The 14,619-nt window shown below is 39.3% G+C and overlaps 1 protein-coding gene across 2 annotated transcripts in view; it reads left to right on the top strand.

Moving 5' to 3' along the window:
• Nucleotides 1-14,619, top strand: part of TSPAN5 (tetraspanin 5) — a 211,975-nt gene that overhangs the window by 188,273 nt on the left and 9,083 nt on the right. For both annotated transcript variants that reach the window (XM_072625026.1, XM_072625027.1), the window contains exons 3-7: nucleotides 4,574-4,720; nucleotides 8,990-9,160; nucleotides 10,916-11,041; nucleotides 13,381-13,428; nucleotides 13,544-13,660. In XM_072625026.1, coding sequence (XP_072481127.1) covers nucleotides 4,574-4,720; nucleotides 8,990-9,160; nucleotides 10,916-11,041; nucleotides 13,381-13,428; nucleotides 13,544-13,660 — 609 coding nt within the window. The remainder of the gene's footprint in view (nucleotides 1-4,573; nucleotides 4,721-8,989; nucleotides 9,161-10,915; nucleotides 11,042-13,380; nucleotides 13,429-13,543; nucleotides 13,661-14,619) is intronic.

The following is a 14,619-nucleotide window of genomic DNA, read 5'->3' as shown; positions in this document are numbered from 1 at the left end:
CAGGTGGGGAGGGAGGGATGAAGAGAAGTTGGAACTCAAAGCTTTAGAAACAACTGTTGAGTATTTTTCTTGCAATTAGGAAATGAGAAATACAGGTAATGGGGTATAGAAAGTTATCTTGCCCTACAGGACAAAAGAGAAGATGGGGATAAGGGAAGGGAGGGATGTTAGAAGGGAGGGCAGATTGGTGATAGGGGCAATTAGAATGCTCGGCATTTGGGGAGGGGGGAGGGGAGAAATGGGGAGAAAATTTGGACCTCAAAATTTTGTGGAAATGGATGTTGAAAACAAATAAATTAATTAAAAAAATAATTTTCATAGCATTCCATTTATATACTTTAAGTTGTTCAGCCATTCCCAATTGAAAGTTACCACCTAAGTTTCCTGTCCTTTGTTAAAGCAAAAAAATATTTTTGACTTTTTAAAAAAATCAATTTAGTACATATATAAGGTGGCATTTTGTCTACAGGTTGGCTAATGTGTAATTAATTTTTTTGGCCACCACTCCTTTACTTGGATGTTTACCATGTTTCAGAGGGCTTGCTTGAATTCAACATTAGTAGAAGGTGTTCCAAACTTGGGAAGCTAGAAGTCTTGAATACTGAAGAAGGTCATGTATTAGAGTTGTTTTAAATTGCATTTCTCTAATAATGAATATTCAAATCTTTTTTTGGTAGTTATTGTGACAATTTTGTTTTTTTCTTTATGAACTGTCTAATATCTTTTGATCCTTTATTTGTTGGAAAATAATTTTTTTATAAATTTCTGTCTTATAGAATTTGGTCATTTAATTTTTTACTTTCATTTTAATTAAATTTGCTGCTTATATATCAGGAAGAAATATTGACCTTTTAAAAATAGCTCTTTATTTTCTTTATCATTTCAATGTTTCCTCCTCCTCCTCCTCCTCTTCCTTTTTTTTCTTCCTTTTCCTTTTAAAGTTTTATTCTATTTGCTTCAATAATGTTGTGGGCAGCTAGGTGGTACAGTGGATAGAGTGTCAGGCCTGAAGTCAGGAAAACTCATCTTCCTGAGTTCAAATCTGGCCTCAGACATTTACTTACTAGCTGTGTGACCCTGGACAAGTCACCTAACCTTGGTTGCCATCAGTTTCTTTATCTGTAAAATAAGCTGGAGAAGGAAATGGCAAACCATTCCAGTATCTTTGCCCAGAAAACCCCAAATGGGGTCATGAAGAAATGGATACAATTGAACAAAATAATGTTAATTTTTCTAATTTCATTAACTCCACACTTGACTCATTAAATTCTTTTTCTCTCACATTAATATATTCTGTCAAGGATATAAATTTTCCTCTGAGTACTGCTTGGGCTCATCTCATAAACTTTGATATGTCATATTTACAGTGTTGTAGAACAGCTAAGTTCATTGATGAAGGAAGTACAAATCAGAAAGAAATGCCTGATTCCTGTTCTGACATGAGTGAAAACATTCTCAAATTGACTTTGGGAAATATCGACTTTTGGTAAAAGGTAACTGGGCAAAGAGAGTGGAAAATTAAATTAAGATCATCTTTCTGTCTCAATTTAAATGTGAGCTGAATGCAGAGTTAAGTAAAAACATGACATTTCACATCTTAATTCCTAATATGTTAGTTTGCAGTATATTCTAGAGGATTTGTTGTTACTTTGAATTCCTAAGCTCCTAGAAGTCATCTGATTGTAGGCCTAGAAATTATTTAAGAGTTTTTAGTAGACTTTTTCTAGCTCTTCATTTTCATCTGTCAAATTCTCAGCAAAATGCAAAAAAGTCCCATGTTGGAGGCTCCTATCCCACAATTCACAGTGTGGGCTAATGAGGACAGCTAACTAGCCTTTTTTAAAACCCAAAGGCTTTATTAGGAGGAATATATTTAGTTACTGTTCAATCCTGTTTTCTAACCAGAGATAGGAAAATGCTCTTTGGGGACTAGAAAGTTTTGTAAAGTTGAAAGGAAGCAGAGAAGCTGTGAATTTCATCTCCATTTCAGGTGGGGCTAAAGGACAGAAACTTTGGCTTGTGATTTTGACTTCCATACACAGTTTTCATAGACTTGACCTCGTCTGAGACCGATTCCTTGCATACAGTCCATGTTCAAGATTATATTAGGAGAAATGGTTGCTGCCCTCTGTTGAATTGTCCTTCTTTGTGCCTTTGATATGTTGAAATTTTAAATGCTGTAGAAATAGCAAGCGTGTTAGACTACATTGGTTGCTGCTTCCATGGCAACATGTTGAAATTCTCTCAATTAAAACTACTCCTGCGGGCTTCTCCAAGAGTAAGTATTCAGAGGAGATTGTGTAAAAGGAAAAAACTGTCCTGAAACTTAGTAACTACTGAGAATCACTCTTCCTCTGTAATGTTTCAATGGCTTATCCAGATGGGGTACAAGGTAGATATATTTGGTTCACCCAGATAACTGTTTCCATTCCCCACTAGACCTTAATTTGAAAGGTACAGGCTGTAGATCAGTCCTTAGGAATTATCTGAACTTGGGACCTGCCTCAGTGAGTCATAAAAGGGAAATCTCCTAAGTGGGGAAGTTACTAGTAAACTAACAGTCCAAGGATGTAGGTTTGGGCAGTACTGACCTCTGACTGTTTTCTGAAGACAGAGATAGCACGACCTGCCCAACATAACCCTACTGGATCTGAGGAAGGATCAAATGTGCAAGTGTAAAACATTTTATCATTTTATCTTCTGTGCAAGGCATTTTGTAATTGGTAATTTGCTATACAAAACATTATAAAATCTTGTTGTTCAGTTGTTTTAGTCATGCCTAACTCTTTGTGACTCCTTTTGGAGTTTTCTTGGTAAGAATACTGAGTGATTGTCTGTTTCTTTCTTCAGCTCATTTTACAGCTAAGGAAACTGAGGCAAACAGGGTTAAGTGACTTGCCCAGAGTCAGTAAGTGTCTGAGGATGGATGTGAGTCCAGTTCCAGTGCTCTATCCATTTTGCCACGTAGATGCCCAGTATAAAGTCTTAGGGGTACAAGTGCAATTTTCAACCCAATGCAGGAACCTCTCTAACAATATCCCTGGTAAATGGTCATCCAGGCACTGACTCAGCCCTTCCAGTGATGGAAAGCTGGCAGCTTGTTTCATAGCCCGAAATATTAGAGACCTGGAGTCAGGAAGACTCATCTACCAAAGTACAAATGTGACCTCAGACACTTACTAGCTGTATGATTCTGGGTAAGTCTGTATACCTCAGTTTCCTCATCTGTAAAATGACCTAGAGAAGGAAATGGTAAACCACTACAGTATCTTTGCCAAGAAAAGCCCAAATAGGGTCATTAAGAGTCAGACATGACTGAACAATAACAATAATTAGACAATTGTTTTTCTGTCCCATTCCCAAGAAAGCCTTCATTGAATCTTCTTCTCTGGTTAGTGTCTGCCACTTCCAGGGGCATTGTCTGACTGGACACCATGGTCTCCTTTGTTCTATAAGACAATTCAGTTCAATCCAGTTTAATTCAACTAGCATTGTTTGAAGTTCTGTTCTGTAAATGATGCTATGCTATAGAAAACCTGGGGGTTCAAAAATGATACCTAGCTGCACCTCTTAAGGATCTTAAATTTTATTGAACATACAACAGAAGAGACCTTAGAAGCCACTGAGTATAATTCTTTCATTTTCCAGATTTGGAAATTGAGGCACAGGAGCATTAATTGACTCACCCACAGTCACATAGCTACTAAGTGTCATAGACAAGCTAAGTAAAGACACAGTAATTTGAAAATGGAGAGAATGCTAACGTCTAGGTAGATCAGGAAAAACTTCAGAAAGGTGGTAGGTACATGAACTAAACTTTGAAGGAAGCTAAGAAATGGAGGTGAGGAAAACTATCACAGACAGACCTGGGGGAGCCCACGTGTAGAGGCATCACTGCTGGAGGTGGAATGCCTAGTTTGGGACGCAGCAAGTAGGCTGCTTTTTTTTTTTTTTTTTTGAGGCAGTCAGGATAAGTGACTTGCCCAGTGTCTCGCAGCTAGTGAGTGTCTGAGGCTGGATTTGTACTCAGGTCCTCCTAACTCCAAGGCTGGTGCTCTATCTGTTGTTCCACCTAGCTGCCCCAGTAGACCACTCTTGATTTCTCTAGTTTCATGATATTTCTCTTTCTTCATTCTTTGTACTAATAATTTTCATTTTACCTATTGATCTGGGTTGTTTTGAAATTACTCTTTAAAAAAAACATCATGGAAGAATAATTTTATACACACAAACACACACGTGGGTGGATATATATGCAAAAGACATATACATAAATATATAATATATGCACACTTATTTAGGTCTAATGGTAGCCATCTCCAGATTGGAGGAAGGGAAGAAAAAAAGGAAAAACAAAGAAATGTACATGCTAAATATCAGAGGGAAATACATGGTAGATTTGCAATTTCATGTGCGATTATCTTTTTTATTGTACTGTGTTACGGAAATGCTTGTTTTGTTCCGTGAATTTTAAAAAAATAAATTAAAAAAGAAAACAAAGACATCATGACAACACACAAAACCAGAATTCAAAAGCTTATCTCAGCAGTATTTTTGTTTGTGTTGATTTCAGGGAGTGCTGTCCAACATCTCTTCAATCACAGACTTGGGAGGTTTCGATCCTGTTTGGCTGTTCCTGGTTGTAGGGGGAGTTATGTTCATTTTAGGATTTGCAGGATGTATTGGAGCTCTTCGAGAAAACACTTTCCTCCTCAAGTTTGTAAGTATCCAACTTCTTCGATTGTTAGTCTTTGTGTTTGTGGAGCAGAGGATGTATTGTTGGAAAGATTCCTATAAACTTATGACCAAGGTGACCCTTTTCACTATGAAATTGGAATAAAAGGAAAATTTCTTTTGTGTACCTTTCTATTAGAGTGGAGTTCAGTATTTATAAACTTATGAGCAAGTGACTGTTCTCATTTTCAATTAATTTAGGAGTACCTTAGGACATAGGCATTAAACATGGCAGGCTCTAACACTCTTAAGCATGGCCAAAACCAAAATAAAATGTAGTTCCTCAAAATCTTGTAAAAATGAATACTAAAAATTATCTTTACATATAATTGGGGAAAAATCTACCAAAATGGAGTTTTTAAACAACTTTTAATATGTTGATGTATTGATAAAAAAGAAATAGATAAACATATAGTTTTCTAACTCAATGTGCATCCTCCAGGGATTCTTATGTATGGGTTAATGGCCCCTGTTTCTATTTGAGTTTGACAGTACTACCTTAGGAGAGACTATGAATATGGCAAAGCATTATGGAAGCTGCTTTTATTTTATAATTTAAAAAAATACCTGGTAACCATAGTCCAAGATGAGCAATCAACTCAAAGGTAGTATTTTTAAATGTCTAAGTTGGCATGCTATTCCTTGGTATTCTAGCAACAGATGAATGAATTTGTATACAGTGATTTTTTCAAAGGGTGTTGCTTGCAGCTGTATAGGTAGCATCAACATCATAGATTTAAATCAGGATGACAAGAGCCATTGCTGAAATCCACTGGGATCCTCACCGAAGCTAGGGTCAACTTGTTTCTCATACCCACATGTGGTAGAGTGAGCAAAGCAGTGGATTTGGAGTCAGGGGACTTTGGGATCCATTCTCAGAGCTATCACCACCTGTGTGACCTTGGGCAAACCACTTTGGGCCTCACTTTAGTCATCTCTGAAAAGAGTCTCTTCCAATTCTAAAATCGACCCTATGAATACAAGAATGAGTAAATCAGGAGTTATTTCCACTCATTAAAAGCAACCCTGACTTGAACACTTGAACGTGCCTACATTATGAAATCAAAGGATAATTTTATTTATTGATTTCCTTTCTGACCTTTGAATATAAAAATTATTATAAATTCTACATTATTTGAGTGAATGTTAATTTATCTGTGGTTCACATAATTGACAAGTAGCCATTCTTGTCAGAGGATGAATGTTGCCTGAGAAACCAGAAACTAACATTATAAAAATATTCCAAAATTAAACCTTCCTTTCTCCCCACAGAAAAATGAGCCTTTTAATTGTGCATGTTTTAGAGTAAATGAAATTAACATACTCAGTCTACTGGATACTAAAACCTCCTGGCAAAAAATGAGTGTAGCAAATGTGATAGAGAAGGTTATTTTATACAGTAAAGGGACACAAAGCAAACATGGAAGGATGGGGAAAAGTCATGAAAATAATGAGAGAAATCTGGTGCATGAAATTTAGTGGCTAAGTGAGCAAGATAACCTTTGATCTCACATTTTTGTTATTGATTAGAAATAGCCTGGTAAGAGACTGGTGAGAAATATAGGCAAGAGAAAAGGATGTCCAACTCCTTCTTAATAGACCAATCAATCAATAAGCATTTATTAAGCACCTACAGTATGCTTAGCACTGAGAATAGGACAAAAATAGATTTTAAAATGGAGATATAATAAATACAGCAGAGAGAACTTTGTGTTAAAGTTGATTGAAATAAAAAGGAAACTGAGGACAAACTTACTGAGCCATCTGTGATTTGATTTGCAAAAGCTAGCATTTGCCTATCAAGGTCACTCTTGACTCCTCAGAGGTCAGAGATCAGGAGTGATTTAGAGATGGTTTTGAAAACAAAAAAAAGGAATTGGAAAAAATGACAAAAATTTGTTTTGAACAGAACTCAATTGAACAAGGCAGGTCACCTGGCTAATTAGCTTCTCCCAGACTTTCTTAATCCTATGTCAGACATCCTTTCTTCCAGGTGGTACTTTTGTAACCAGAAAGTGAAATGGGAAAGAAGAACTTGTGGTCATTGGTTAGTGATCCATGTCTCCCATCCCCCTCAGCTTCCTTAGCAGAGTCCATTATTGAACTTAGACCCTAGCTCAAAAAAAAGGGTTTAACCACTAAAACTGGAAAAAAATAACAACCTCTGGGTAACCTTTCTCCAGCTTCCAGGAGGAGGAACTTAGCCTCTGGTCAATCCCTTTTCTGCTAGAAAGGGAAATTTAGCCTTTTGATAAACCTTATAATCTTATTCTTCTAAATTGTCTGCTACTGAATGATAAAGTCTTCTCCATTCATCTGTTCACTAAATCTTTAGGTAACTTAGACTTAAGAGACTATCTATATTAGTCTGGCTTAGTTTAGGGCTAGTTCTTCCTAAAGAAGGAATTTTGATCCTATAATCAAACTAAAAAGAAATCAATTAATCAAAAATAGTTTTTCGTGCCCAAGGTTGGGGATGTTACCTTGGGGTAAATTTTCAGGTAACCATTAATGCTGTAGGAGCTAAGATATCTTTATATTACATTGAGATGTATAATGATTTGAAAGAACTCAAGCCACCAATAAGTAGATCTATTGGCATTTTCTGCCCATTGACTCAGGCAGTCATGGTATTTCCAGGCACCTGAATCTCTAAAGCTCTACTCTTAGGAATCCAGACAATATAGTCTAGGAACCTGGACTAGGGATGAGTCTTTAGAAGGTGTTGCTGGATCTGCAGTTCTGGGCTGTTCTTTTTTAGATCTGAGGGTGCTATGACTTATGACATATGAAATATAGTTGGGTAGAGACTGATACCAAATGGGCGTAGCATCCACCTAAGTCAAGCGTTCTTATTCTTTTTGTGTGTCATGGGCCTCTTTGGCAGTCAGGTCAACTCTATGGATCACTTCTCCATGTAATATTTTTAAATAATGGAAGTTAGAGTCTTGTGAAAATAAAGATGCCATTTTGTCCCAATTCATCATAGAGCTCCTGAAATTTGTCTACAAACCCAGGAGGCCCTAGGTTAAGAACCCCTGACCACTATTCACATGAAGAGTTACCATATTTATCACACACTTCCCCCTTCGTCCATTTTACGGAGTAACTGGATGATTCTCTCTCCATACCACATCTTTGCTGGCCCTGCTCGCTGCATTATTTATGTCTCTTTAATGTGACTTTTCCAAGCCTGCCAGTTTTTTGAGGGTTCAGTGGTCAAGACCTCACCTGCATTTGTCTGTCCCTGTTGTTGGTAGAATTCTTGACCTGTATAATTATGTTCCAATTCCCATTTCCTGTTTTAATAGCATCAGACCTGCTTAGAGAAGAGGGATAGGTGGGTAAGAGGCCTAAAGGAAAGAGTTGAGTGGTTTAGTACAAGATGTACCACACACCTTTGGAATTTTCTCAAGGAAGTCATGCCAATTTTCCACTACGTCCCTAGTTTTGAACCTCCTCTCCTACAGAACCTATGGTCAAAATATACAAGATATTTACTTTTACTTTACAAAGGCCCCTTCTGACTTTAGAATTTAGTAATGATTCTGTTTTGGAAAAAGCTGTTAGAAATGTGGCCAAGGACAACACTGTCCCTAAAGGGGACCAGCAAAGGAGCCGGTGCTCCTCAGGTGGCCAGAAGGGGTGGAAGGCGTTTTGTCTCACTTTGCTCTTTCTAATGAGGGAAGATTATTTTAATGCCATGCTCCCCCTCACCACCTCTCAGGCTGCGTCATTCTCCTCAAATGAACCCACCTGCTATTTCACCCTGTGCAGCAGGTGCAGAGGGAGGATTAAAAGTACCTCTGAATCCTCTAAATGAATATGGAATCCTGACCACCATTCCAGATGGCAGGACAGCTTCAATTTTAGGATGCTTTCTATCTCTTTTTACTACCAGCAAGACATCCTGGAGATAAGGAATTGGTCACTGTTAAAAGCTCCTGGCAGAAGTATCAATCATGGGAAATTCATTTGGACTTAATTTGGGTATAATGAGTCATTCTTGTTTGTTTATGGGCTTTGGTTAATTACTGACTGGAACACCAGTACACCTAAAATATGACGGGATTTTTTTTATCTTCGCTGAAATGTAATTTTGTATTAACAAATCTCAAAGACTGACGATCATCTGCTTTAGTACTGAGTAACATTCTGATATAATGACTAGATTTAAAAAGAGAGAAGAGCCTTTTAATCAAATGTGGTGAAACTAGCCATCATAACTCTTCTTTCTGTGTGTCTTTTGTCTTAGTTTTCTGTCTTTCTGGGAATAATTTTCTTCCTGGAGCTCACTGCTGGGGTTCTGGCGTTTGTTTTCAAAGACTGGATCAAAGACCAGCTGTATTTCTTTATAAACAACAACATCAGAGCTTACCGGGACGACATCGATTTACAAAACCTCATAGACTTTACCCAGGAATATGTAAGTTGGAGTCCTGTTTCTTTTCAGCCCAAGCACCTGTTTGAATGGATGTTGCTACTTCACTGCTTTCCCCTCCCTGCTTTTTGTGTTGGCTGACTAAGACATCCCTTCAATGGCCTGGAGTTCTTTGGGTTCTCCCACTTGGCCCTTCTCTTTCTCAGGTTGAATTCTGTGTCAGATGCTTTTTGGTTTGATGTGAAGAGGAAGCGGGAGGGAAGCTGTATGGAGGTGTGCCTGCAGTGCTAGCTGGTCTTTTCCCATTAGCAGTGAACAACAATCAGCTGCTTGTATTTTTAAAGTCCCACCTGGTATCTAAAGATAACTTGTTTTTGGCACCTGCTTCCCCTGTGCCTCCTTCCATAATTAGGCTGTTATATAATTGTGAAAGCATCCTGACTTTGAAGTCAGAGGACCTGGTTTCAAATCCTGGTCTCTACCTTTTTGCTATGTCTGTAACTAGACATGCAAGAGATTTTGGCAGGTCACTTTAGCCTTTTTATGTCTTTTATTATTTTGTCTGTAAAATGAGGCCCTATCTAAAATAGGGATGTTATGAGACTTAGCTAAAAGAGAAATGCATATGAGATATTATCTTGCAATACAGTGATGACTTACATGTAATGAAAAATTTGTTGACCTTTGACTAGATCTCCCTCTATATAAACCATCTGAAACATTTGATCATGGGTCATAGACTAGTGTCCATTCACTTATTTATTGAATAAAGTCTTGGGTAGACACCATACTGTAGTGAGGAGGGACTCAGGTTCCCCTGTTGTGGCCATTATGTCCTCTTCTGGGTCTCTATTACCTCACCAAATGTGATAATATTTGTAAAAAGTGCTTAGCATAATGTCTAGTGTACAGTAGGTACTACATAAATGCTTCCTCTCTTCCTTCCCTGCTCTCATACAGTGGACAGGGTTGGCTAACTGGACCTGGAATGTCCTTTCAAGCTCCATTATTGTCAGTAGTATCTGCCATAACATCTCTATGATTGGCCAAGTCTTAGTTGTGGACTGAAGCCCTCTTTCTTTCCCCTCATCAGATTCTAAAGTTGCTTTTAGCCTTCCAACTTAAAGTAAGCATTATTTGTAGCTGGACTGCATGACTGATATGGTGGAGATCTGTCACCTCTGTGATTTGTGCTGATTTGCATTATCCAGAAGAACTCTTCCTAGTGATCGAGTATGGTTGACTTGGCATGACCCACACACCTCTGAAACGTTTGCATTAGCTGAGAATTACATTCTACATGTCTGGCTTGTTTTTGCTTTTTTCCCAACCAGGCCATTAGAGCCATGTGGAACTGATGCTCCCAGGCATCTCTGGCCCTGAAAACCTAGAGCTATCAAATTTCCTGTTGGCCCCACTGAAGGGTGTGGGCAGTACTCCTCCCTGTATAGTGAAGAGGCTGTGGGCCAGACAGGGTCCCTCCCTTCCACACCCAACAGCCACAGCTCCATTTCAAACTGCTCTAACCAAGCCTGTTAGAAATGGACTTCCTGGTTCCTTCTTAGCTGTGATGTCACTATCCATCTTTCTTTAGCAATTGTAAACCAGTAAATTAATTTTATAAGCAGACTCTTGAATTCCATTGGAGGCTTTTGGATGGACTGTTTAGGTTCCATTTGGCTTCCAAGGGCATTCTGAAGAGCAGGGGTGTCGGCAGCTGTGTTGTCTCGGTGGAGATGAATACAAGCAGAGTGGTCATCAATGAGCCAAGAGGTTCTAATTTTGTCCTCTTCACTCCAGTGGCAGTGCTGTGGGGCTTTTGGAGCGGATGACTGGAACCTAAATATTTACTTCAATTGCACAGATTCCAACGCAAGTCGAGAACGATGTGGAGTACCGTTCTCATGCTGCACGAAAGATCCTGCAGTAAGTGAATGAGCAACGTCTACCTCACCCAAAGGGAGTGGGGTAAGGGGTTGAGAGATTCACAAGTCTCCTCTGGCTTGGGTCTCTCATTCCTCTCCTCCTTGAAAGCAAAGCTCTCCTCATCCCCCTGGTTCTTCAGTTCAGTTCAACTCAGTAAATACTCATTGAGCACCTACTACATGCATTGAAGCATCCTTGGTCTGTGGAGGATACAAAGAGGAATCAGATGTGTCTCTGCCCTCAAAGAACTTACAGCTTAGTGTAGAGGGAGGGGATGAGTACACAGATAACTGGAATGCATGGCAGAATGTACTGGATGCTGGGAGAGGGAATCAAAAGTGCTGTGAGGATTTGAAGGAAGGTGAAATCACATCCATTTTGAGGGATCAAGGAAGGCTTCATATGGGGATGGATGGCCTCTTTGTGCTTCACTTACAGTGTATACTTATAGGCAATCAGGTGGCACAATGAGTAGAGCACAGGACTTGGAGTCAGAAAGACCTGAGTTCAAATTCTACCTTAGACATATATTAGCTATGTGACCCTGGGCAAATCACTTCACCTCTCTCAGTCTCATTTCCTCATCTGTAAAATAGGGATAATAATAGCACCTGTGTCCCAGGGTTGTTGTGAGGTTCCATTGAGTACACACACACACATGCACATCCACTCACACACACATACGTACATACACATACACGCCCACACACATCCACTCACACAGACATATGTACATACACTCACATCCACTCACACACACATACATACATATACACACGCACATCTACTCACACACATGTACACATACACACATGCATGCACATCCATTCACACACACATGCACACACACATGCACATCCACTCACACACACATACGCACATCCACTCACAAGCACACACGCACATCCACACACACACACACGTACATACACACACATATGCACACTCACACAGAACTTTGAGAACTGTATATGCGGGTTGGTGTCATCATTACCTTTGGACACAGCTGCTTCTCTCTTGTTCTTTCTCCCCAAAGTGACAACAGAAGCAGTAATACACGGGGACTTGGTGAGAGAAGTAATTGTATGTGTTGAGTGGAAAATGGAGAGCTCACCCTTCTGGGGAGTTTGGGCCTAATGCAGGGGTGGGGAACCTTTGTCCTCCAAGCCTCATGTGATCCTCTAGGTCCTCGGGTGCAACTTTTGCCTGGGTCCAAGTTTTCTAGAACACATCCTTTTATTAAGGGGATTTGTTCTGTGAACTTAGAGTTCAGTCAAAGGGCCGCGCTTGAGGACCTGGAGGGCCACATGTAGCCTTGAGGCCACAGGGTCCCCACTCCTGGCCTAAGAGAATGCCAATTTTCATTCTATAAATATATGATAAGATTCTCTTATGAGACTCTCTTCTCATTAGAGGTTTCGGACCCTGGGCTCACTGTGCCATATCATGCAGTTTTCTCGTTGTCACAAGGTTTATCTTTTGTCCCCTGATGTCCGATGTGACCACATATGGCCAGGGTGCTTGTTGCTGTGATACCCTTTCCCTGTTTCCTATGGGCTTTCATCCCTTGCCTTGATGAATTCACAGAATTACAACATTTTAGAGTCAGAAGGTGCTACCGTCCAACTGATACCTGAGTCAGAGGCCCTGATACGATATAAAGTAATAAGTGATCACCTGGCTTAAGCTTTACCCTTCTAAATAAGGGAGACCCACCTTTTCCAGGGGCGGCCCATCCTCCTTTAGAGCAGTTCAAATTATTTAGGGGATTTTTCTGAAATTGAGTACAAAATGACTTTTTTTACAGGTTCCACTTATTGCTCCTAGTTCTTCCTCATCTGTCCTTTTACACCCCCTGCCCCCAAGTCTCACCTTGGTAGTGCTGGTGATGATGAGGTGAGAGCAGGGGTGTGCTGGCAGACCTGATTGTTAAATAATCAGTATGTGCATTTACACCTGAGAAATAGCTATACATTTTGATGGATGGCTTAATTTGATGGTTTATGAAAGTGATGGAGAAAAAGTTAATAATGCAAATTAAATAGAAATATGTATCCCAGACATCAAAACACCATTTGCTAAATGTTTACGAGATAAATCTCTTAAATCTTTAGCAGATCCCTAGGTGAGTGGCACTTTTTAATCTTCCCTTATGGAAAAAAATAAACCAGCATGTAGATAGCTTGTAGGGCCAATGGAATGGTTTTCCCTTCTGGCTCTAATCTTATATGATCCTAACGAGACTCCTAGCTAGATCTTTTCCTAAAATACAACCAGTGCTTCTGTTTGGTGGTGTCCCTGTGACAAGGAGAAACTTCTCTGTTTCCTTTTCCCATCAGGAAGATGTCATCAACACTCAATGTGGATATGATGCCAGGCAAAAACCAGTAAGTAGAATTTCTTGTTGCTCCTGCCTAGCACAAAGACTTTGTTTTTTAAACAACTGGATATTGGAACCATAAGAGTATCTATGACATTCTTCTTTCCTCATCTTTTGTGAAGGAGGTTGATCAACAGATTGTAATCTACACAAAAGGCTGTGTGCCCCAGTTTGAGAAGTGGTTACAAGACAACTTAACCATAGTGGCTGGTATTTTCATAGGCATTGCATTGCTTCAGGTAAGTAAGACCTCGTTTGCCAGGGGCGGACCTCCTGTTGAATTGTTACGAAGCATCAGGTGGAAATGCCCTACACTGGCCCAGTTACATAATTCTTCAGGAACTTCTAGACTTAATTTGTTGGGGTGCTAGGAAGTCAAGGGACCTGCCCATGCTTACACGACCAGTTAGTGTCAGAGAGGATTTGAACACAGCTCTTCTCCATTGATCCTTTGGACAATGTTACAAGGGAGCATACCCAGACAGAGCTAGTAGGAGACTGCTCATCTAGTCATTTCTGATTTCATTCTTTCAAGTTAGAGATAGGAGGTCTCAGGAAGTAGTTGGAAGATAGTCATTTTTATATGATTTATGATTTAACTCTCATCTTTAGAAGACGTTGCTTTATACTGCTACTTACTGCCAATGCTGGTATTTTAAAAACCTGATTTAAGAAAACTCAGTAGAATGAAAATCCATACAAATAGAACTGTCAGGTTGGCAATTTATTCATATTATACATGGAATTTTTAAAATGATTCCTGGTAGGGCTGCTGTAAGCATCTCCTTCTAAAATGCAATTCAGTTTACATATCTTTTAGGAACTCCTCTTTCATGTAAGCAAGAGAAACTAGAATATATGTTCCTCTCCCTGACAATTCAGATTTTTTTGGGGGTGGTGGTATCTTCAATAATCTAGATCAGATGTACCAACTTTGAGCTGCTTAGAGGAAGGAAAAAAAATAGAATAAAGACAAGCTTAGTGCTACCTCATAAAAATAACAGCAGAGAACCTGGGCATTTTCTTAGCACAGATGCTTTGTTTATATGTCATTTGGCACTTGATGTTTTGTGCAATAATTTGGTTCACTTCAATTCAAAAAGTATTTTTCAGGTGCTTACTATGTGCCAGGCATCCTACTAAGCACTGGGGATACAAAGGCCCTTGACCAAATGACCCTTGCCCACAAGGATCTTAT

The sequence above is a fragment of the Notamacropus eugenii genome, chromosome 7 (genome assembly GCF_028372415.1).
Source record: "Notamacropus eugenii isolate mMacEug1 chromosome 7, mMacEug1.pri_v2, whole genome shotgun sequence".
Taxonomy (NCBI): Eukaryota; Metazoa; Chordata; class Mammalia; order Diprotodontia; family Macropodidae; genus Notamacropus; species Notamacropus eugenii.
The sequence above is the reverse complement of the archived record's forward strand: the minus strand, read 5'-3'. Positions and strand labels throughout refer to the sequence as shown.